Source organism: Bufo gargarizans, chromosome 6 (assembly GCF_014858855.1).
Source record: "Bufo gargarizans isolate SCDJY-AF-19 chromosome 6, ASM1485885v1, whole genome shotgun sequence".
In the NCBI taxonomy this organism is placed as follows: domain Eukaryota; kingdom Metazoa; phylum Chordata; class Amphibia; order Anura; family Bufonidae; genus Bufo; species Bufo gargarizans.
This window is the reverse complement of record NC_058085.1, coordinates 314,352,371-314,377,607: the sequence shown is the minus strand read 5'-3', so window position 1 is coordinate 314,377,607 and position 25,237 is coordinate 314,352,371. Positions and strand designations below refer to the sequence as shown.

At 44.7% G+C, this 25,237-nt stretch overlaps 1 protein-coding gene across 4 annotated transcripts in view; it reads right to left on the bottom strand.

Moving 5' to 3' along the window:
* The window catches only part of LOC122940789 (solute carrier family 22 member 15-like), a 281,156-nt gene that overhangs the window by 33,932 nt on the left and 221,987 nt on the right, over positions 1 to 25,237 (bottom strand). For 3 of the 4 annotated variants that reach the window (XM_044297545.1, XM_044297546.1, XM_044297543.1), the window contains one exon: positions 1,479 to 1,631. In XM_044297545.1, the coding sequence (XP_044153480.1) occupies positions 1,479 to 1,631 (153 nt within the window). Of the gene's footprint in view, positions 1 to 1,478; positions 1,632 to 10,777; positions 11,300 to 25,237 lie in introns of those variants that run through there. The other variant, XM_044297544.1, reaches the window with a different exon arrangement.

The following is a 25,237-nucleotide window of genomic DNA, read 5'->3' as shown; positions in this document are numbered from 1 at the left end:
GTTTTGATAATGATGGCTTATCTTTAGGACTAGGCAATCAGTGTATGATTTGTGAGCATCCTGAGGGGTCCCAGGCTAAAAAAAAAAAAGGCTATATGAAGCCGTTCACTGCAGTACCTGGCACAGTGATTTAAAGAGGTTTATCAGTGATTTTATATTGACAGGCCATTAATATTAGATTGGTGAGTGTCCAACATCTCCTGCCAATCAACTGGTTTTCAGTCGCTCTGAAAATAGGTGCCAGAACTACACTGCTCCACACTGTATGCAATAGATGGAGCTGGTTACTGCAGCACTGTTCCCACTATAGTCAATGGGTGCAGTGCTGCAGTAAATACCTCTGTCCCCTACACCAGCGTTTCCCAACCAGTGTGCCTCCAGCTGTTGCAAAACTACAACTCCCAGCATGCCCGCACAGCCAAAGACTGTCCAGGCATGCTGGGAGTTGTAGTTTTGAAACAGCTGGAGGCACACTGGTTGGGAAACACTGCCCTACACAATAGATAGAGCTGTGTAGTGCTGGTGCCAGAACTACTCTCCAACAACTGATTGTTGGGGGGGGGGGGGTGAAATCTCTGACCTCTACTGATCTGATATTGATGGCTTTATCTTGAGGATAGGCCTTCAATATAAAAATCCTGGAAACCCCATTAAGGGTTTTTTGGATGTTGATATTGATGACTTATCCATTGTCTTTGTCAGTAACGTATGACTGGCGGAAGCCTGGTTGGTAGAGGCAGAAAAACAAGGAGGCAGCTAGCAGGGGCAATAAGCCCCCTTCATTACAGTACCTGGCACAGTGACATCCTTCACTGTGTGGCTGTGCCAGGTACTGCGGCCCAGCGCACTCAAATGAACAAGGATAAAATTATGCCCAACTAGTTATCTTCAACTTTGTTAAGGTCCTTCTTTCATAGGCAGACAAATTGCCCATAACAAGCACCAAATGATGATATAATCAATTCAATTGTCGCTCAGTTATTGCCATTATCTTGAGGTTTTTCCTACGAATGATAATTTCCCCCCCCCCTCCTCATACAGTTTCCATTATGGGGGGCGGCACACACCTTGTTCATACAAAGGGGTTTGCTGCCAACAAACGATTATCATCAACAAAAGATGCAATCAATGACAAACGAGCAAATTATCGCTCGTCGTCCCATCGTTTTACATGTTTACATAAAGCGATGACCAATTACCATGTACCCCATTGCTCCAGACCACAGATATGGCATTACACTTTCCCAACAACTGGAAATGGGACCACTCGGGCAACGTAAAAAAATAAAAAAGTTATGTTATTACCTTAACACATAAATATTGTGCAACACGTATTATACACAATAAAGGTTAGAGTTGAATTTAAACTAGGTTCTGCTAGAAATGTAGACACAGCAGTTTGTACTGGAGAGCAACTAAATTGACATAGGCTACACATCAAGATAATGTACCTTTCCTTCCATCCGCTGATGTCTTACCTTGTTTAACAATTGGTATGCAGGAGACTGTAAGTCTTCAATGCGCTCTGCAATTGGCTTATTAAGTGTTTCTGGCAGTAAGAGACTCAGGATTCCCGCTGATATGCCGCTGATTCCAAATGCCAAGAATGGCATTGATGGATTAAGAGATTTCTGGAATGGAAATTACAGAAAGAAATGGAACTCAAATGATATCATGCATACCAGTACAGAGCATGGCTTTCATTAACCAGGCAGGACACCCACAGCGCTTTCACAAAACCCCTCCCAAAAATAGGTTAGAAATTGAGAACCAGTGTTCTGTAAGAAATGGTAAACTCTACACACAATAGGGCTTTCAAATGTACACACATCATCGTTAAGCACTTCATCTGGAAATCCGGCTCGCGCGCCGAGCGGCTTCTTTCAAGTCGGATATTACCACTCAATTTCTGCACAGTTTGAACTGTTCTGATATTTCTTTCCTTAGTTTCGAATTCCTTCCGTTTTGGTCGTCGCTAACTGAAACTTTGACATTCATTTTTGTTCCTTCTTTCGTTGCAAGGTTACAAGACAACGGGGGTAAAAACGGCCTCCCACATTCCACGTTGGATATGAAGAGATGGCTTATAAGGGAGATGTGATCTCTATATTGGCCATCAGCTTGATGCGGCCCGCGTGCATGTTGCTATTGTCGAGGTGTGTGGGCGTGAAAGTCTGCAGAGAGTTCACATTATGCATGTCCTTTGCTCATTATCGTTGCCCTTTAGAAGAGCCAAATCATGTATAACAAATACTGATGGGAATAAATGCCAATTGGCCACAATTATTTGCACGCTGTGAGGCGTTTACTGGGCACAGGATGAGCAGCTTCTAATGAAGTTCCGCAGAATACTCGGCAAACATTTAGACTTGTCTATTAAGGATTGAAAGCAAACTATACCGCAGTTAACGGGAGGAAAAAAAATGAAAACTTATGTCAGAAGTGTGGTCAGATATGCTTGGTGTGGATTCTGGATTAGCATTTTTATAGCTCCCTCCCCTGTAATCAAAGCAAGAAGACGGTGATCAATATTAAAGCGGTATTCCGATAAGTTATCCCACATCCACTGGATAGGGAATAACTGTCAGATCAGTTGGGGTCAGACACCGAACTTGAGAACAGGGGTCCAGGTCCCGCAGGTGAATAGAGTGGTAGTGGAGCATGTGTACTACTGCTCCATTTACTGTCTATGAAACTGATGGAAATGGAGCCCTCAGTTAGTCCCATAGAGACTGATTGGAGCAGCAGTGCACATGCTCGACCCCTGCTCCATTCCAACAGGAGACTTCGGCCCTCCGTTCTTGTGATCGGTGGGCCAGACCACCACCAAACCGTTATCCGCTATTTAGCTCCTTTCTCTATGGCCACTTATGGCACATGAAAATCATTTTAATGTCCGGATGTAAAACGGTATTGCCTCTGCAGTGTCCGCCGCAGGGGATTTGTACAACTGGTTACCCAAGTCCTCACAATGGTTTTCTGAGATGATATCAATAGTGGAGCATCTTTAATACATTTGGTACGTACTCTGTGGATTCACTCATGATGGCATTGTATATACTTTATACAATAAATGGTACACCGTGATCAGCCCCAACCCCCCTGATTAGCAGGATATACGCAGACATTAGTGTATACATGGTTCCCAATCTCATGTTATGGATACATCACGTTATGTAATGCAGCACACACGTACGATCACAGGAGGCTGGCTTGTAATTGGTGTGATCAGTCTTTACATTTCACTTATTACTTTTATTTGCAGTATACAATTACTCACATATGTCAAACTCTCTGCATTCATTATTCACTACTGTCCTTGTCATGTGACGGCTCGGTACAGGCTACAGCTCCCATAACTGCAATGTATAGGCCGTGCAGCGGTGTGACCAGGATTTGTATCCACGAGAAGTGAACAATGACGGCTTATAAACCGTGAGAAACTGATAAAGATACAATACTGAAAAACTGTATACCTTTTAACCTCTTTTAGGCAGGTGTGGAATAAATCCTGCAAAGTAAGAATGCTTAAAGGGGTTGTCCGGGATCAAGATTGTTTTAAAAAAAAAAAACCTGTTAAATCACTGTTAATAGTGGATTGAAGGTCCCCCCAGATGTTTTTAGGTATTTTTACCCTTCAGCTGGGCTCCTACAGTCCCCCACTGATTGTTTACCTCTATGTTTATGTGTGCGGTAACTTCCAGCGCAGCATCGCGTTGTTTCCTTCGTGCAGCCGTCCCCCTAATTCATATGCCGCCTCCTGCCACAACTATTCCTCCCTCTTAGTCACGCCCCTAAGCGCTTCCTGGCTCAGTCCCCCCATCCTTGCTAAGAATACGCCCTGCCCGGTGACGTCACCAGACCAGAAAGGCGGGGCTTGGCACAATGTATTGCCGCCTAGGTTCCGCCCCTCAGTGCGCTCTGCATAATCACTGAGGCTTGCTGTGACGTCACTGGGCTCCCTGCGAAGCGGAAGCAGAGGCTTCGCTCTGCAGAAAGGGACCCGGTACGTCACTGAATCTTTGAAAAGTGGCACTTCCGGCAGAGAATTTAGGACAAGAAAACGGGGCATCAGAAAAGTCTTGCAAAGGTACGACAGGACTGTATGTAATATTTATGTCCTTCGTGTTCTCTTACAGCAATGTCCCCAATCCCGGACAACACCTTTAAAGGGAATCTGTCACCTGCTTTTAGCATTTTAAGCTGTCACTATCGCTATGTTCACTAAAGTACCTTATTTCCTGCAGTCTTCTTCTAACTTTATTTCGTTTTGTCATTTTGATAAAAAAGTCCTTTTTCTGATATGCTAATGAAGCTCCAAGGTGCCCAGAGGGGCGTTTTTTTTCCTCTCTGGTGCCCAGTGACGCCCCACTGCACAGGTGCGGGCTGGGTCGGGGGGCAGGGAGGTGTCACGACCCTTGGTCATGGTCGTGACTCCTTGGGAGCCGCATGCGGTTGCCCGCGGCTTGGTGTTGTCAACCGCAGCTGGGGGCACTTAGTTGTTTGCCTCAGGTGCGGTTGCCGCGGACAATAGGCATGTGTGCGGTTGCCCTTGGCAACGTGTGATATTGTGCACCTCCTTGTTTGTTTGTTGTGCACGAGGTGATGTTTGTATGCACTTGGACTCCTCCCTTCACCTGCGGTTGTCCGCGGCAACGTCTGGTGCTGTTTGCATGCTGTGGAAGTGTCTCGGCCTGTGGGCTGTTCTTGAGGACACGGTTGCCACGCATGCCGTTGCCGTCGGAGATAGGTGAGTGAGTTTGTGTGCACTTTGTGTTGTGTGGTGTGCACTGACATCCGTTCCTTCACTGTGGCTGTCTGTGGTTATGTTTGGTGTTTTCCCTTCTGTGGTGCTGGAAGGGTTAACTCCCTTCCCAGTGTGTCTGTTGAGTCACTGGGCGTGTTTGACCGTTGGGTGTGGCCACTTGGCCTATAAAGCCTCAGTTCCTGGCTTGGTTCAGTAGGTTGCTCTCAGCCATGCTGGCTGGAGCAGCCTCCTGTCTCCTCCATCTGCCTGGTGAGGACCATCCTTCTGGTCATAAAACCTTTGTCAGTAAATTCTATGTTTCACGGGGTTATTTAGGTGTGAATGGGATTGTGTTATTGCAGCCTATGGTCCAGGGTTCCTGTGTGATGTCTGGTGTGTGCTGTGTCCGTTGTTGTCTTGTACTTACAGCACCTGCACATGGGTTCCTGGTTGTGTTGTCTGTGGCAGGTGAGTGATGAGTTGTTTCCATTTGCCTGCCACTGCCATAGCTGTTTTTGTATTCCCCTGTGTTGCTTGGCCGTTGAGACTCCTGCTCCTCCGCGTCTAGGAGGAGTAGGTCATCTCACCCTGTCCCCTAGTTCAGGGCCAACTTGAGGGCTCGTAGGGACACTTAGGTTCCGGCGTATGAGCCCTCCTACCACCAAGGTCGGCTCATACAGATAGGAGACAGGGTCAGCGTTAGGGACGCAATAGGAGGTGACCTGCTCCCTTACTCTGTGGTCCTGGCCAAGGGGTAACCCTACCATCTCCTGGCACCGCACGGCTGGGGGTTTCCCCCTCCGCCAGTCGTGACAGGAGGCAATTGCCCCCCAGGCCGCCCTAAAAAAAAAGGCCGCTGGGCCGTCTTTAACAAATATATATATATATTTTTTTTAATTCCTCAGGGCCGCACCGCCGATCACCACAGGCGGCGCGGCCCTGTATGTAATTGCGGCGGGCAGCAGTGGAGGCGGGCAGTAGGAGATGAGCGCTTCCATTGTGGAAGCGATCATCTCCATATTCATCTGTATCGCCGTCCTCAGGACAGCAATACAAATGTCTGTGCTGTGCGGCAGGGGAGGGAGAGGCGTGTCCCTCCCCTGTTCTTCTGATAGGCCGCAGGCACTAATGCCTGCAGCCTATCAGAGGCCGGCTCAGGCAGCGCAATGACGTCATTATTATCGCACCACCTGAGTCGGGCAGCACACAGCAGGGACACAGGCCGGAAGAGGCCTGCATTGCCGCTGATGGAGGTAAGTATTAGTGTTTTTTTTTCTTTCTTTACGGGGGGGAGCTGTCCCTATGGCTATGGGTGAGCTGGCACTATGGCTATGGGGGATCAGAAAAAGAAGAAAACGACCCCAGAAGTCCCCCAACATATATAGCAAGGGCAGTGCCCGTATAATAACCAAATATAGGGGGACACCCGAAAGAAAATGACTCGGTACAAGCTCCGAGCATGACGGCAGAAAACAGGAGAAAAAAAGAGCTTAGAGTACCATAAGTTAGAAAAATATACGTTTTTATTAAATTCATGATAAAAAACACACATATAGTGAATGCCAAGGACAGGGTAAGGGAGCAGGGGAAAAGAGAACGAGCGCCATCCTGGATGGACACACTGGTCACAACGTATAATGGTCTATCAGTGGGGTAACTGCAGATGTGGGAAAAACAACTAGTAAAGTATGGTACAATGACCAACGGCTATGGGGGAGCTGGCACTATGGCTATGGGGGGGCTGGCACTATGGCTATGGGGGGGCTGGCACTATGGCTATGGGGGGAGCTGGCACTATGGGGGGGGCTGGCACTATGGGGGCATTTCTTACTGGCACATTATGGGGGGGCACCATGGGGGAGAGGAGCACTATGGGGGTATCTTGGGGGCTATAAAGGGGCTTTTTTTTAATTATTGGCACATTATGTGGGGCACTATAGGGGAGAGTGGCACTATGGGGCATCTGGTGTCACTATAGGGCATTATTTGGGGGCACTATGGGGAAGGGGGGCTCTAAAGGGGCCTTTTTTATTGGCACATTATGGGGGGCACTATGGCATTTGGTGGCACTAAGGGGGCATTTTTTACTGGCACATTATAGGAGGCACAATAGGGGAGAGCGGCACTATGGGGCATTATTTGGGGGCACTATGGGGGAGTGGAGCACTATTTGGGCATATGGTGGCACTAAGGGGCATTTTTTACTGGCACATTGTGGGGGAGAGGAGCACTTTAGAGGCATCTGCTGGGGGCACTAAGAAGGGGCATTTTTTACTGGCATATTATGGGGGACCCAATGGGGAAGGGGGCACTATGAGGGCATTTACTGGGGCACTATATAGGGGTATTTTATACTGGCATACATTATGGGGACATTAGCTCAACTGCGGGCACTAAGCGGAGGGTATTTCATGTACTGTCATATTATAGGGAGAATTATTACTACTAGGGGGTATTATGGGGAGCTTTACTACTACTGGCGGGGCTATGAGGAACATGATTACTAGTATGGGCACTATAGGGGCATTATTACTACTGAGTGTGCTCTGGCAGAGAATTATTTCTATTGGTGGGATTTTGGGGAGCACTGTTACTTTGGGGGCACCCTGGCATAGTATCAGCTCAGCACAATTATTTTTGGGGGACATTATCTTTATAATATTAGTGTCTGGGCGCAGTTATTGTTTAGAGCACTGTGTGCCAATAATTGTTGAAGGGGGCACTATCTGTGTGGTAGTAGTATTTCCAGGGGGACTGTTTCTGCGGTATACTATTGTGGGTGGCAGGAAAGGGTGTTCAGAAGATGTGAAGATGATGGAAATGTGGGAAACTAATGTCTGTTTCTCAATCTCTGCAGAGACGAGAGATGGCAGAAAAATCATCATGGCGGTCTGGTCTGAATGGAGAAGATGAGGAAAGAGAATGTCTACAACAAAGGTGACATCACTGGATGTAAGAGGTATGTGGCGCTATGTAGGAGAGGAGATGCTCTGGCTTCCCCCCCCCTGCCATTTGCAGGAGGAGGATTCAGAGCTGGGTGAGGACGGCTAAAGGGGGCAGCAGGCCAGGGGCGGGTGGCAGATGGCAGATGGTGGGGGGAACCACAGGCCTTGAGCAGGATCTGGGGAGGCAGGAGGAGCTTCCTGGCTGTGGCCTGCTGTTTATTGTATAATGTGAAGCAGGCAGTGCAGGCCCCTCCCTCTTCGTATGATGTGTAGAGGCAGGCCTCAACAATAGAATGTCAGCTGTACAGTGTTTGTTGGGAGTGGCCTATTATGTGTAGGAGAGGCTTTAAATAATGGGCGGGGCTAAAATGGGCCACTGACTGGATTTGCCCCCCAGGACTAAGGCTGCCAGCCCTCCCCTGCCCCTGCAGTGCCCAGCCCGCCTTAATTTGAATCCCAAGAACGCCTCCTGATCCGCAAATAACCTCCCACAGCCCCGGCAAATGGTTCCGCCCCCTCCCCGCGTCATCTTCTACCTTCTAGAAATGCCCCGTTCTTCCTGTCGGCGGCCAGAAATCTTGCGCTGGCGCAGTACCGCCTGCGTGATCATCAAGCTCTTGAGGGCAACAGCCTCAAAAGTCTCACTGGGCATGTGCCAAGCCCAGAGACGTAATATGAGCGCTGTTGCCACAGGAGCTTGATGATCCCGCAGGCGGTACTGCGCCTGCGCGAGATTTCTGGCCGCAGACAGGAAGAAGAACGGGGCATTTCTAGAAGCTAGAAGATGACGCGGGGAGAGGGTGGAACCGTTTGCCGAGGCTGTGGGAGGTTATTTCAGGATCAGGAGGCATTCTTGGGATTCGAATTAAGGCGGCCTGGGCACTGCAGGGGGGCGTCACTGGGCACCAGAGAGGAAAAAAACACCCCTCTGTTAGCATATCAGAAAAAGGACTTTTTTTTATCACAATGACAAAACGAAATAAAGTAAGAAGAAGACTGCAGGAAATAAGGTACTTTAGTGAACATGGCAATGGTGACAGCTTAAAATGCTAAAAGCAGGTGACAGATTCTCTTTAGGAAGGGAAATCTAAATCAAATCAATATTTGGTATGACCACCATTCTGATTGGCTTTTATTTTATTCTGCAGCAGGACAACAACCCCAAACATACAGCCAATGTCATTCCATCTTCAGTATAAAGAAGACCAAGGAGTCCTGGAGGTGATGATTAGGGATTAGTGAACCCTAAGTAGAAGTTCAGGTTCGCCCAAACTTTAGGTTAAAGTTCAGGTTCGTGACCCGAACTTGACCCCGAACCCCACAAGTCAACAGGGACCCAAACTTCCCTTTATTATTTTCCGTTATGACATGGTTATATCGGAAAATAGTAGCATTCTTAAGACAGAATGCAAAAGAATATGGCCATTTAGGGGTTAAAAAAAACCAAAAAAACTCATACACTAGATTCCGCTGCAGCAGCATTTTCTATCTTCACTGAACAGGACCTGCGATATGCGTGATGATGTCACCACGTAGGAGAGCGCGGTGACGTCATCGCGCACATCACAGGTCCTGTTCAGTGAAGGTAGAAGTTGCTGCAGTGCGATCAAGTGGATGAGGTGAGTTGTTGTTTTTGTTTATCCCCAAAATGGCCATATTGTTTTTCATTCTGTCTTAAGAATGTTATTATTTTCTGTGTACCAGAAACAGAAAATAATAAAATCACCCGAACACCGAACCCGGGTACTTTGCAGTTCGGGTTCACTCATCCCTTAGTGATGATATGGTCCCCACAAAGCCCTGATCTCAACATCATCCAGTCTGTCTGGGATTACATAAAGAGACAGAAGGATTTGAGCAAGCCTACATCCACAGAAGATCTGTGGTTCGTTCTCTGAGAGGCTCAGAACAAACTCCCCGCCGAGTTCCTTCAAGTGTATCTACAATAATTGATGCTGCTGTGAAGGCACAAATATATTGTTCGGATTTAGATTTTTTTTTGTTCATTCAGTATGCATTTAGTTAATTGATAAAAATAAGGTATTAACCCATCTATTTAGCATTCGTACTTTGGAGCATTTCCCCCCCCCACATCTGTCTAAGACTTTTGCACAGTACTATATGTACAGTGCTGCCCATAATTATTCATACCCCTGGCAAATTTTGTCAAAGTTACTTTTTTTCAACCAGCAAGTAATTTTTTGACGGCAAATGACATAAGTGTCTCCCAAAAGATAATAAGACGATGTACAAGAGGCATTATTGTAGGGAAAAAATAATAATTCTCAGCTTTTATTTACATTTGAGCAAAAAGTGTCCAGTTGGCGTAAAAAAGGAGAAGCCTTCAACCCAAAAAACACCATCCCCACTGTCAAACATGGTGGTGGGAACCTAATGCTTTGGGGGTGTTTTTCAGCCAATGGACCAGGGAACCTCATCACAGCTAACGGCACCACAAAAAAAGAGCAATACATGAGGATTCTCAACAACAACATCAGGCAGTCTGCAGAGAAACTTGGCCTTGGGCACCAGTGGACATTTCAGCATTACAATAACCCAAAACACACAGCAAAAGTGGTGAAGAAATGGTTAGCAGACAACAACATTAACGTTTTGGAGTGGCCCAGCCAGAGTCCAGACTTGAATCCAATTGAGAATCTGTGGAGGGAGCTAAAGATCAGGGTGATGGCAAGAAGACCCTCCAACCTGAAAGATTTGGAGCTCATTGCTAAAGATGAATGGGCAAAAATACCTGTGGAGACATGCAAAAAGCTGGTCTGCAATTATAGGAAGCGTTTCATTGCTGTAATAGCCAATAAAGGCTTTTCTATTGATTATTGAGAAGGGTATGAATAATTTTGGACTAGACACTTTTTGCTCAAAATGTAAATAAAAGCTGAGAAATGTTTTTTTTCCACAATAATGCCTCTTGTAAATCGTCTTATTATCTTTTGGGAGACACCCATGTAATTTCCCGTCAAAAAATGACTTGCTGGTTGAATAAAAGTAACTTTAAGTCAAAATTTGCCTGGGGTATGAATAATTATGGGCAGAACTGTATACATAATGTCATAAATGCTCTACAGTATTAGGTTGGAAAGCAATTTCTTTTCCATTTTTGCTGAAATGTTATGTCAATTGCCATAAATGTTCCCACACGGAATAATATCTGTAATGACACGCTAATACTGATAATGCAGTTCTTGTTCACAAGCACATTTTAAAGAAAAAATATCGAGATTGAGGGAGAAATGACAGAGCACATCGCATTAAAGCTGGCTCCAAGGAGCATAATTAAAACATTTGTTACCCTGAGTTATAAGATTCTAGCATCTGTTATACAACCACAGAAAGAATGTGTCAGAAAGAATGTAAGAAGGAAATTTAGCTTTAGATAATGGATGCTCCCTGCAAAGGCTTTATTAAAGTCCTCATGGGATTAATTGGTTAAAAAAAAATATATTATAATAATATATGTTCTGTCTTCATACACGTTCACACAGTGTGCAGTCTGACATTCAGCATAAACCATTCCTGTCTTCCAAATAAGAGGACTGTTCTTCGTAGTCTAACTTGTTCATTGGCAAAACAGGATTGTTTGGTAAAACTATGAGAATACAAATAGCAAGTATAAGTATAAAATATAGATAGCATGTACTGTAACATTTGCATTAACATTGAAGCACATGTTAAAATGGCTGCCTGTACATAAGATTACATGTCTAGCTAACAGTAGTGGCAACTCCCTGAGTAACAATTACAACTAACGGAACAGCTCTGCATAACGCAATATGCCTGAAAAAAAGATAGATCTCTCAGAAGATATGCTTTTACAAGGATGGAGTATGAGAAGGAGATATGCGAAAGGACAGCTCTGCTGATGTGTCCTGGAGACTGGAGGCTTTTCTTTCCCAGGATGCTTTGCACTCCCACAATGCAGTGCAACACCCACAATACAGTAGTCTTTGTAACAGGAAAAACAAAGTGTAATACAACTTAACACCGCTAGATAGTATCGCTATAACCACATTAAACTTAAACAGAATTACCAGAATTAGTGAATTTAGATGTCTGTAATTCAGGTCCTAATTCTTAGGGCTCATGCACACGACCGTTTTTGTCCACATCCAATCCACATTTTTAGTGGATCGAATGCAGACGTTTGGTACTGTCTGGGCATTGTAGAACCTCAGGAAACATGACAGGTGCTCAGAAAGTCAAAGTGCGTAAATTAATTTTTTTGCACCATAGTTTGCACATAGTTTGTAAACGCTATAACTTTTACCCAAACCACTAAAAATGAAATACCACCAAATGAAAGCTCTATTAGTGAGAAGAAGAGAAGGTAAAATTCATTTGGGTGGTAAGTTGTATGACCGAGCAATAAACCGTGAAATTTGTGTAGTGCAGAATTGTAAAAAGTGGTCTGGTCATTTAGGTGGTTAAATAAAAAGTACATTTGTTTACTAATAAAAAAAAAATGTTCCGTCGATAACAGGTTTATATATAAAGCAGAAATGCTATACATTATTTATCTCCTTGACTTTCTAGAATAGATGCCAAATATGCTGCATCCACTGGGTTTCACTCTGCATACATGTGATACTGAATTGAATCACACTTGTTCCTCTCTGTATCACAAGTTGTTAATTACAGTATATATAATTCAGAGTGTAAAGTCACATGAGGATCATGTCTGGGATTTATGCTGTCTCACAGTAATTTACCACGACGTGCACTGTTACCCGTCCCCCATCACGGTTAAAGATTGTTAACTTAAAATACAAACAAAATATCCTCAGGATAGGTCATTGGTATCTGATCGGTGGGGGACTCCTGGGAGCACCAATGCCTTCCCCCTGCTTACCAAGCACAGCTCCGTACATTGTATAGTGGCTGTGCTTGGTGTCTCGCTCAGCCCCATTCACTTGAGAGATTCTAACATACTGTAAGACATACGGCAACACACATGATGACCAGACAAAGAGTGTCTTATCCAGAGCATATAGCAGCCTTTAATAGGACCCAGTTCCAACCCTTAAAGGGGTTGTCTCAATTCAGTAAGTGGCATTCATCATGTAGAGAAAGTTAATACAAGGTACTTACTAATCTACTGTTATTCTACATTTTGCTTCCTTTGCTGGCTGGATTCATTTTTCCATCACATTATACACTGCTCGTTTCCATGGTTACAGACTACCCTGCAATCCATCAGTGGTGGTCATGCTTGCACAATATAGGTAAAAGCACTAGGTTATGTGCACTACCATGGTCCCGGCCACCAGGGACGCTGATACATTTTCCTATAGTGTGAAAGCACGACCACCACTGATGGATTGCAGGGTGATCTGTAACCATGGAAACGCGCAGTGTATAATGTGATGGACAAAAGAATCCAGCCAGGGGTTCTCCAGGAATTAATAGAATGAAAATACTTAAATATTACTTTATTATAAATAAATTCCTATATACATTTAATTAGTGATAATGGTTCATTTTGTCTAGGGCACAATCATCACGGAAAATAAAATGCCCACCATCCTATTAGTACACACAGAACCTGTCCTAATCACACAGATGGAGAAGTTACTTCACAGCACTGAGGTAAAGAGCTGCCTTATTCTCCTTTCTGCTCTGCTTCTCAGGGATTATGGTCCTGAATACAGCCGATAAGATCTTCAGCTGAATATCTGTAGGAATGGAGCTCATGAGGAGACCTGAAGTACAGAGAGGACGGACAGGACAGACTGTGGTAATGTGGGGCTGTGGTAATGGAGTCTGCATACAAGTGCTGCTGCTCATTACCCACATCCCAAGCTCCCCTCTGTACTTTATGTCTCCTCATGAACTCCATTCCTACAGAAATCCAGCGGAAGATAATATTAGAAACATAGAATGTGTCGGCAGATAAGAACCATTTGGCCCATCTAGTCTGCCCAATATACTGAATACTATGAATAGCCGCTGGCCCTATCTTATATGAAGGATGGCCTTATGCCTATCCCATGCATGCTTAAACTCCTCCACTGTATTTGCAGCTACCACTTCTGCAGGAAGGCTATTCCATGCATCCACTACTCTCTCAGTAAAGTAATACTTCCTGATATTACTTTTAAACCTTTGCCCATCTAATTCAAAACTATGTCCTCTTGTAGCAGTTTTTCTTCTTTTAAATATTCTCTCCTCTTTTACCTTGTTGTTCCCTTTATGTATTTAAAAGTTTCTATCATATCCCCTCTGTCTCGTCTTTCTTCCAAGCTATACATGTTAAGGTCCTTTAATCTTTCCTGGTAAGTTTTATCCTGCAATCCATGTACCAGTTTAGTAGCTCTTCTCTGAATTAAATTGTATTCAGGATGTGTTGGAATAATGCAGATTATTCTGTGTATTGCAACAACTACATTATGTGATTGCCTGTTTCCAGACACAGTGTTATGTTGTTAATAAAGTTCTGCTAAAAAGAAAAGACAGGAAGGGGCAGAGACTTGCTGCACATGTACAGAGAGAGCACAGAGAGAGAAGAAAGCCAGAAGCAGATGTGCTGAAATTCTGATTAGGGGCGAGCAAATCGACTTCGGATGAAACATCCAAAGTCGATTCTCATAAAACTTTGTTTCAATACTGTACGGAGTGAGCGAACCAGAGTTTGGGAAATGTTTTTTTACAGTAGAAAATCAATTTATGAAGTTAGGCTCATCGGAGCTAATACATTCTAATACTGTACGGAGCTCTGTACAGTATTGAAACAAAGTTCTATGCAAATCGATATCGGATGTTTCATCCGAAGTCGATTTGCTCATCCCTAATTCTGATCTCACTGAAAGTTATATTCACATGTTGTGCTGTTATTTCTGAATAAACCCTCTTGTTCCCCGTGCTACGCCTGATGGAGACCTGATTAATCCACTGCCAAAAACTTATGGGCCCAGAAGCACACAGCAAACCGAAGGACAACAAAGAAAAGCAAAGATGGCCAAAGTGAAGATGTTTCTAATACGAGAAGATCTGGGGAAATACACACAAGAATGTAAACCAGAGCCACTACCATCAGAAAGCACAGAGCGCTAGCTCCCTCAGTATAGATGATGATCAGATTGTGCACTTATGTAAATGTGAAACCGCAAAAGAGATGTGGGAGGAGCTACAGAAAGTGCACAAAAGGATGAATCTCAGCAACAAGCTCTACGTAATGAGAAAACTCTACCGAGAAATGCAAGATTTCAATACTGTTACTCAGCTGTCTTCCAGAAAGTTGTGACACACTTGTGACTGCACTAGATGCACGTCCAGATAATGAGCTCACTCTGGTATATGTTAAAGGAAAGCTTGTAGAAGAGTTCAAGAGAAAATCATAAAAGGGAAATAACAGTCACAGAGCAGAATCTGCATTAAAGACACAGGGTATAGTCACAAGACAAAACTTATTTAAAGGAGATATGTCAATGTTTTGTGTGCAAGAAAACAGGTCATCTGAAAGCTGACTGCAGAGTTTGGAAAGCTCGAATGAATCAGCTAAAAAGGCAGAATGATCAACAGAGAGTTAAAAGTCAATGAAGAAAGTGAAACTAAATACTGAGGCTACATGTATTATCAATTCAAGTACATCAAACCATGCATGGTGTATAGACTGGTGCAACTAGTCATATGACAGAAGCTTCTTCTCTAACCTTCACCAAAGTTAGGCAGAGAAAGTTACCTTGCTAATGGGCAGTATATGACTTCAGAAGGAGCAGAAGATGGCTACATGAATTGTTAGGTCTCCCCAACACAAATGATTCCAGTAAAGCAGGCGCTGTATGTCCCTAGTCTTGAAAGCAATATGTTGTCTGTGAAGAAACTCACAGGACAGGGCAATGAAGTCACATTTAAGAATGGTCGCTGCATTATCTCACACACTTGCAGAAGGAAAAATTACAGATGAACTGTATCAACAAAAACGCAAAGAAAGTGTGTGTACTGCCCAACAAGAACAGCACAAAGATTGCGTTCACGTATGGCACAGACGTCTTGCACACAGAGACCAGGAAGCAATAAGAAAGCTAGTTTGAGACCAGCTTGCTGAAGGTGTAAAAACAGACCTATGCAATCGGATGACTAAATGTACAAGCTGCCTAAAAGGAAAAATGTCCAGGAAAACATTCCCAAAAAAATAGTACCACAAGATCGGAGCAGCTACTTGACTTAATACACACAGATGTTTTTGGTCCAATGACTATGCTCACCCAAGGCAAAAAAGGATATTTTCTCACTTTAATTGATTATTATTCAAGGCATACTGTTGTTCACAGCAAAAATGAAGTTCCAGAGAAACTTGAAGAATATCCCTCTGAGGTAAGTAACAAGTTTGGGAAAAATCCAAAGATTCTACGTGCAGACGATGGAACTGAATGCACAAGTGAGAAGACGCAAACCATTTTAAAGATAAGTGGAATCTTATTCGAGACTACTGTACCATACAATCCCAAATAAAATGGTGTTGCAGAAAGAAAGGATCAAACTCTCTGCGAAAGTGGACGAAGTATGATCTAAATTATCCCAAAAAGACCTGGGCTTGAAACCTAAAACATAACTTTTACTAAATAAAATTTAAAATAGGTGATAACTCAGAACAAAACAACACAGTGAGAAATGCCTAAACAAAAACAAATACCTTTTTGGCCAATGCACCTGTAAATCAGTGGTGGGCAGGAGAGCAGGAATTCATGAATGACCATGACTCTTCTCAGGTAGATTTGACTCTTTTCCTGGGCTGCAATGATTATGATGCCGGTTCTCGGCAACCACTTACTTTTAGCTGATGAGTGACACACCGCTGAGATCAGCATTTCTGTCACTAATTTATACTGCCCTCAGTACGGTCAGCATGAAGTTGATGACAGGTTCCCTTTAAAAAGAGTAGCTAAACTTTTACTAAAGTTTCTGTCCCAAATGACCTATAATTTTTTGTAATGTACCATATTTTTTGCTTTATAAGACGCACCCAGGTTTAAGAGGAGGAAAATAAGAAAAAAATATTTTTCATCAGACCTCATATCAGATCCTCAGATCAGACCGCCATAAATATCAGAGCATCAGATCAGACCCCCATATCAGGACATCACATTAGCCCACATAGTGAGACCCACATCAGACCTCAGATCAGCCCACATAGTGAGACCCCCATCTAGACCTCAGATCAGCCCATATAGGGAGACCCCCCCATCTAGACTTTATATCAGTCCTTAGTGAGACCCCCATCAAACCTCAGATCAGATTAAAATAAAAAACTTCTCTCACCTGTCCTGCGCCGCAGCTCCTCTCCATTGCCGGCAGAAGTCGCAATCCCATGTCTTCCCGGCCTGCGCTGCTCCGTCACCTGACTGCGTTCAGCGTCAGGTCATAGCTGTACGCTGTCAGGAAGGATACTAGGGAGCGCTTCCATATGGAATCGCTCACTAGTATTCGCTTTATAAGATGCACAGCCAATTCCCCCACATTTTTTTTTTTTGGGGGGGGGGGGGGTGCGTCTTATAAAGCGAAAAATACAGTACTTTATTTATTGAATTAGCAATTCTACTAAAGATATTCCCACCTAAATCGCAGATTTCCTGCACAATTTAAATTCACTATTCTCTACACCACTGACTTCTCAATGGTGTACGGAGTCCGGATTCCACACTTTATGGATGGGGCCGTCCCGTTCTGTAACCATGTGCATTCTGTAATCATGTGCGGATATTCTGTAACCATGTGCCATCCTGTCTGTGTCTGCTTCGCTAAGGCTACTTTCACACTAGCGTTCGGCTGTCCGCTTGTGAGCTCCGTTTGAAGGGGCTCACAAGCGGACCCAAACGCTTCTGTCCAGCCCTAATGCATTCTGAGTGGACCCGGATCCGCCTCCGCTCCGCTCAGCAGGCGGACACCTGAACGCTGCTTGCAGCGTTCGGGTGTCCGCCTGGCGTGCGGATCCGTCCAGACTTACAATGTAAGTCAATGGGGACAGATCCGTTTGAAGATGACACAATATGGCTCAATCTTCAACCGGAACCATCCACCATTGACTTTCAATGTAAAAGTCTGGACGGATCCGCTGAGGCTAATTTCACACTTAGAAATTTTTATACAATATAATGCAGACGGATCCGTTCTGAACGGAGCCTCCGTCTGCATTATATGAGCGGATCCGTTCAGAACGGATCTGCTCTGAACGCTAGTGTGAAAGTAGCCTTAGCTAAAAGCTTGCATGCAGGACTTTTAGTCAGTGGTGTGGAGAATAGTGAATTTAATGCGTGCAGGAAATCTGCGCTTTAGAGGGGAATATCTTTAGTAAAAATACAAAATCAATAAATAGTATACACTAGAAAAAATATTTTTAGGGCATTTGGGACATTAAAAAAATGTTAATAAAAGTTTAGTTAAATTTTAATTTTAATAATTCTCTGACAATGTCTTTAACTACAACATTTAGAACTCTGAGTGTGCAACTACTGGACAAATGTAACCGCATGTCACATATGGACAAAGCCTATTTGATGACTATGAGGATGGTCAGACAAGAATGATAACAATGACAGATACCTGCATACTGAAATAGCTTTCCTGCACTTCAGAAAGTGCCCCACTCGATATTAGGCTTGAGACTAATTTATTTGGCAGCCTTAGGCCCCATGCACACGGCCGTGTTTCACGGCCGTGTGCGGGCCGTGGAACCGCGGCCTGGATCCCTCCAGAGAGCAGGAGCGCACGGCGTCACTGGTTGCTATGACGCCGTGCGCTCCCTGCTGCCGGCACAGTACAGTAATACACTGGTATAGATCATACCAGTGTATTACTGTATTGCGGCGGCAGCAGGGAGCGCACGGCGTCATAGCAACCAGTGACGCCGTGTGCTCCTGCTCTCTGGAGGGATCCAGGCCGCGGTTCCACGGCCCGCACACGGCCGTGAAACACGGCCGTGTGCATGGGGCCTTAATCTAACATCTAGTGACTGCAGCGCAGCTACTTGTCTATAATGTACAGAACATCAGCCATCTACTATGTCATGCTGTTTTGTCCATTTTGTATTATGCTCGAGGCTGGTGTAAATATACTGTATACTAGCAGAAGGACCCAGCTTTGCACAGATATATTTAATTTAATGTTTGTGTATGTCATTAAAAGACATCAACAGTATCCCCCTCAACAGTGACCTCTACAGCACCCCGCCCCTTAACACTGACCTCTATAGCGGACCGTCCCCTGATCTGTGACCTCTACAGTTTCCTGTCCCCTCAACAGTGACCTCGACAGAATCCCGCCCCTTTAACAGTGACCATCACAATGGCCGCCCCTTCATTAGTGACCTCCACAGTACCACATCTCCTTAACAGTGATTTCCACAAACCCTGTCCCCTTAACATGGCCTCTAGAGCAATCTACCCCTTAACACTGAACTCCATAGAGGAACATCCCCTTAACTGTGACCTCAACAGCAGCCTGCCCCTAGGGTGGCCAGAGGTCCGGTTTTAGGCTGGAAAGTCTGGCTTTCAGACTGCCTGTCCTCCGTCTGGTGCAGGGCCTGGACGGACACAGGGATGTTCTTTTGAACAGCTCACTCTCAGACAGCAGCACTGTGCTGTCTGAGCATGAGCTGCAGGGAGAAAGGCATCCTCCCTTGATCCCCTGCAGCTGACAGAAGTTGATTTTTACCGTCGGCTGCGGAGTGGGAGGGGGCGTGGCTTAGTGGGACTTGGGGGCAGGTTTTTTAAGTCGATATTTTAAGGGTGGCCCCCCACCTCTGCAGCTGACAGAAGTTGATTTTTAGCTTCATTTTTTAAATCCCTGTCGGGTGCGGAGTGGGTGGGGGGGGGGGCGTATCCTAACCTGATTGGGGTGTGGCTTAGTGGGACCTGTGGGTGGTGTTTTTAAGTCTGTCTTTTGAGGGTGGCCTGAATGGGCACCCTACCTGCCCCTGAACTGTGAGCTCCACAGCACTCCGCTTCCTTAAGAGTGTCATCCACAGCTCCGTGTCCTTTTAAGGCTAGGTTCACACCTGAGCGTTTTACAGCACGTTCCTACGCGCTGTAAAACTCTCAACAGGCAAAAACCAATGTTTCCCTATGGGCATGGTTCTCACCTGACCATTTTACAGCGCGTACAAACCCGCTGTAAAAAGCCCTACGCCCCAAGAAGTACAGGAGCTTCTTTGGGGCGTATTGTCGCACGTAACACCTCTGTTTTTCATTGTACGCCTCTGTGGTCAATACCAAAATCGCCCCAAAATACGCCACAAAAACGCCTGATAAAAACGCCTGTAAACAGCGCTTATCGAATACGCTCAGGTGTGAACCCAGCCTAAAGCTGACCTGCAGCAGTGAAGAAAAATAACTAGGTTGTTATGGAAACCTGGTGTAAAACTGTGTGTATGTGTAGACCTGCGAGCTTCTATTGGCTGATAAGGGACATGTGACCAGTTAGGATAGGAAGAGAAAGACCGGCAGACTTCTATTGGCTAATGCAGGTCATGTGATGTGTCATGTTTGCATTTTTTTGGGAATATCTCAGGAACGGTACATGCTAGAGAGCTAGCAAGGGATGTGTATACCAAGTTTTGTTGAAATCGATGGTTACGTTTTTGATCGCAGAACATACATACATACGTCCTTCTTTATATATATAGATTTGGAACACTAGTCTTTTTACTAAATTTAGACTAAGTGGGAAACATTTTTTTTTCTCATAACATGGGACACAACTTTTTTCCACAATGTACACATTGATCAAATGTCACATGTTGTTTGACACATTTGTCTCATCCTTAAATCTACACCAGTTTTCCTATCCCACTCTCCTCCGTCTCACTCCTGCTAGAATGAGTGGTATAAAAATGCAACAACAAAAAAAAAAGCCCCATTTTGCAGCTTTTTGAAGTTGGAAGACTTCTGGAGTGAAGGCTCAATAAATCAGCACTATAGTGATAACTACTTTTGAGATATGGTTATCCGTCTAAAATCCATGATTCTGCAATGAGCCGGACCGTGGTACGGTTACACGGATGCCAAATTATGCATTGGGTCAGGATATGGGTATAAAAGTCTATGGTCCTGTTCGTGACGCCACGTAAATGCAATGAGCCGGACCGTGGGTGCAGTTACATGGAGGCCAAATTATGCAGTGGGTCAGGAAATGTAGATAATAGTCTATGGTTTGTTCATGACACCAATTGCAGAGTGCGCAGGGTACTAACGCAGGGCCCTTTAAAGTGTTCTAACTCACGTACCAGGTTAGGAATGCCAGAGTGGTGTAATGTCTCTGTGTGGTAATAGCAATGGTGTCAACGATGTCTCCTATCTTGGTACGGCTGGACTCCTGGATCCTGGCTCACTTGCAATAAAATGAGTGTTGTGGGTAGGAGTAATTGAGGGATTTTGTAGCAGTAATTGAGATCCAGACTTTAAGTCAAGTTCAAACTTGTCTTTACTAGTTGCAGCTTTCATCCAAACAAGGTACAGCAATAGTCTTTGGTCCCAGCAGGTATTGGCAATGTATGGCAGGAATTTGGCTTCTACGCTGACCATCTTCTGCTGCCTTGGGGACTGACTAGCTGAGGAAGAATATGGCTTCTCCTGGTTTCTGGACTTTGACTCACAGTTATTTTCTCAGGGTATGCTTCTTCCTATACCTGGAGTTGGATGCTTGCTTGTACCAGCTGAGGCTGCAAGGCTCAGGCTGGGGATGATGATCAATTGTCTCAGCCGAGACAAGATCCTGGATTGGATCCCTAAATCTGGGAGCTCCTACAAGCACAGCCTTCCCCTAGCCAGAGTGGCTGGCACACTCACTCAACTTCCTTCTCTCCCCATGAGGCAGGACATGGGGCAGCCCACTTCTGCTCATAGAGGGGGAGCTGAACTGGAATGAACTATTCCAGTTCAGAAACACTAAACTGTAGCTAAGTCCCTGTTGAACACATTGCTGCCACCTGCTGGTGAACATAGAGAATTACAGCAATACGTATAACAAGGATTTGAATGCACATTTATGAGAATATAATTACTGTGAAATTACACAAGATGACAAAGTTAATGCCCTTAACAGGTTGTAGCAGGGTAAAAGAGTTTCGTAACAACTCTGGGATGTTACAATTCTATTCAATTCCCACTAGCAAGTGGCAACAGAGCATGGGTATCCCACAGGGCTGCCGGGTACAAAAAATGTGTGCTGAGAAGGGATGAGCTAACCTGAACTTTACAGGTTTGGGTTCAGCATTTGGGCAGTGGAGGAATCCTGTTATAACTTCTATGACGGAATGCATAACGGAAGCCTTTAAGAGGTATAATAGAAGTCTATGGCCAAGCCTAAAGGATCCGTCTGGTTTCCGTTATGCAGGACATTTTTTCATCCTGCATAACGGAAACCAGACGGATCTATTATGCTTGGCTATAGACTTCCATTATGACGAATCAAAACCGAATGCCTCTTAAAGGCTTCCATTTTGCATTCCGTCATAGAATTCTGTTATAATCAGTTATAACGGAATTCCTCAACAGCCTGAACACCGAGCCGGAACCTGTAAAGTTCGGGTTTGCTCATACCACTGCTGAGAAACAAGGCAGTAAGAAAGTGGAGCAAGAACTCCAAGGTAGTGTTGGGTGGTGCACTCCTGCTAGAGTGAAACACTCCGCAAGGAGGTGATCGCAAAACTGGAACAGTGTGCCAAAGATAGGGGTATAGGTTCAAGATTGGCTACAAGAGCTAGACAGCCCATGAGACCTGTCACTGAGCACAATCTTCCATGTGGCCTGGGAGAAAGGCCACAACTGTAGGCAGAATAGGGCCATGGCTGCCTCACCAGCAGCCCCTCAGGCACACCATGAGAAAGCCCACTCTAGGAGATACAAATAGGGTCAATGCAATAAATAACAGGTGGTGGGAGGCGTCAAAGAAAATGCCTCCATTATAAGGCAAAATCTTAAAAAGCTCTCAGACAGAGCTACTGGTCCAGAGGAAAGAGACAGCGACTTAGACCATGTGAAGGCTCCCACATGAGGGATGTGCAGAAACATAGCAAAGCCATAGATGCAGGCCAGCCAATCAGGATGATTTGGATTATGACTACTTTTGGCAATTTTCATGTCAGACCATAGATGTTTACCTCTTCTTACTGAGCCCACACCGCTCCACATGATAATGCTCCCAGTATGAGGATGCCCAACTCTCCTCGGCTTAACCTGAATGCTCTTGCTACAATTCAGATTTACTCAAAAAGATGTTCTCCCATTACAGCGAGCAGATGAATCAAGCCTTGCAGGGTGCCTAGGGGCTACACCTACAGTACATAAAGGCAAGATCCAACAGATAATAAAACCATAAAAGCAAGGAATAGAGGCCTCTTTGTAGATGATAAAGCAGAGTGGAAACCAACTGTGCTTTTTTGTGCGATGGTACAGAAATCTGTTTTAAGAAATGAGAAAAAAGTTTGTCGGAGGAGCTTAAAAGCTGACAGTATGACAAGATTTCAGTATACACAAGAGAATGAATGTATTTCTTACGTTAATCTCAACATATAATCCTAGACTGCTGTTATACACAAGTAATATAATAAAGAGTAGACCCCTCAGCCTTAGGCCTCATGCACACAAACGTATTTTCTTTGCAGACTATATGCGGAACCATTCGATACAATGGGTCTGCAAAAAAAACGGAAGTTACTCCGTGTGCATTTCATTTCGTATGTCCGTAATTTCAGTTCCGCAAAAAAATAGAACACGTCCTATTGATTGTCCCAATTACGGACAAGGATACTACTGCTCCGTTCCACAAAATACATAATGCACACGGACGTCATCCGTATGTTTTGCGGATCGCAAACTACATACGGTCGTGTGCATTAGGCCTTAGAGGGGAGCCACAATGCAATTACACAAAACGACAATTGGGTGAATGGATTCATTTGTTCTCTTCCCTTGACACCCATCTCTGAGGATTCTGACTGTGCTCCTGTACCATTATCATCATCAGTCTCAGACAACTACAGTGAACACATCTCAGTTACGTATTGCAAAAAGCGCAATTTAGACATAAACAGTGATTAACAGACATCATAAAATGCTTTTTTTTTTTTTAAAGGGGCTGTGTCACGAAACATTCTACGTATTTCAAACCAGCACCTGGGTCTGAATGCTTTTGTCATTGCATATAATTAAAATTTTTGTATAGCTAGTAGGGCTGCACGATATGGGAATCTTGTGCGATTGTGATTAGGGCCCAAAAAATTGCGATAACGATATGCGATGCAATATTTTAAGGGAATTGTGCTAGAGGTCTATTTGCTTGGATTTTCCCATATGAGCCGCTGACGCAGCTGGGTATGACATAGTTATGGGGGATCTGTGGAGGACACTGTTATGGGAGGGGGATCTGTGGAGGACGCTGCTATGTGGGGGATCTGTGGAGGACGCTGTTATGGGGGGGATCTGTGGAGGACGCTGTTATGGGGGGGATCTGTGGAGGACGCTGTTATGGGGGGGATCTGTGGAGGACGCTGTTATGGGGGAGATCTGTGGAGGACGCTGTTATGGGGGGGATCTGTGGAGGACGCTGTTATAGGGGAATCTGTGGAGGATGCTGTTATGGGGGGATCTGTGGAGGACGCTGTTATGGGGGGGGATCTGTGGAGGACGCCATTATGGGGGATCTGTAGAGGACGCTGTTATGTGGGGGATCTGTGGAGTACGCTGTTATGGGGGATCTGTGGAGGACGCCGTTATGGGGGATCTGTAGAGGACGCTGTTATGTGGAGAATCTGTGGGGGACGCCGTTATGGGGGATCTGTAGAGGACGCTGTTATGTGGAGAATCTGTGGAGGACGCTGTTATGTGGGGGATCTGTGGAGGACGCTGTTATGTGGAGGATCTGTGGAGGACGCTGTTATGTGGAGGATCTGTGGAGGACGCTGTTATGTGGGGGATCTGTGGAGGACGATGTTATGGGGGGGATCAGTGTTGCCCAATCCAAGGGCAGCAGCAAGTGTCTTGGGCTACAAGCACAATATGCTTCAGGTGGTCTGAGAAGTGGTGCGGCCATTTTGGATGCTAGAAGAGGAGCCCATTGATGGATCTGCAGATAAAAAGGATGTCACCAGGTAAGTGTTCTTTTCGTTCCCCCATAAGTGAGTTTGTTTTTATTTAAATTTTATATTTTTTTAAAACTCGTTAAAGTTTTCTGATGCCTGCAAAATAGCATGTGATATATCGTACTTTTCATACTGAGCCTTTCCTGGGTGCACAAGGTAATTTAGGAGCCCAACAATTTCTATTTTCATCCCATGTTATTCCAATGGTAATATTTTTTTATTTTAGTCTATATAGCACTAAATAGTGACTGGGCATTCAGCTGCACATCACTTTGCACATCAATTTCTCTATTGCTTCTACCCAGTGATGAACTTCAAGAGGAGAAGGTGAAGATGCTATGGCTCAAATATGGTCCATGCAAAAATGCTCCTATAGGAACGTAATGCTCAGGCACAGCCTGTTATAGACTGCAGCTAGTTTAATGCACTGTTTCACTATACAGCATGTTACTA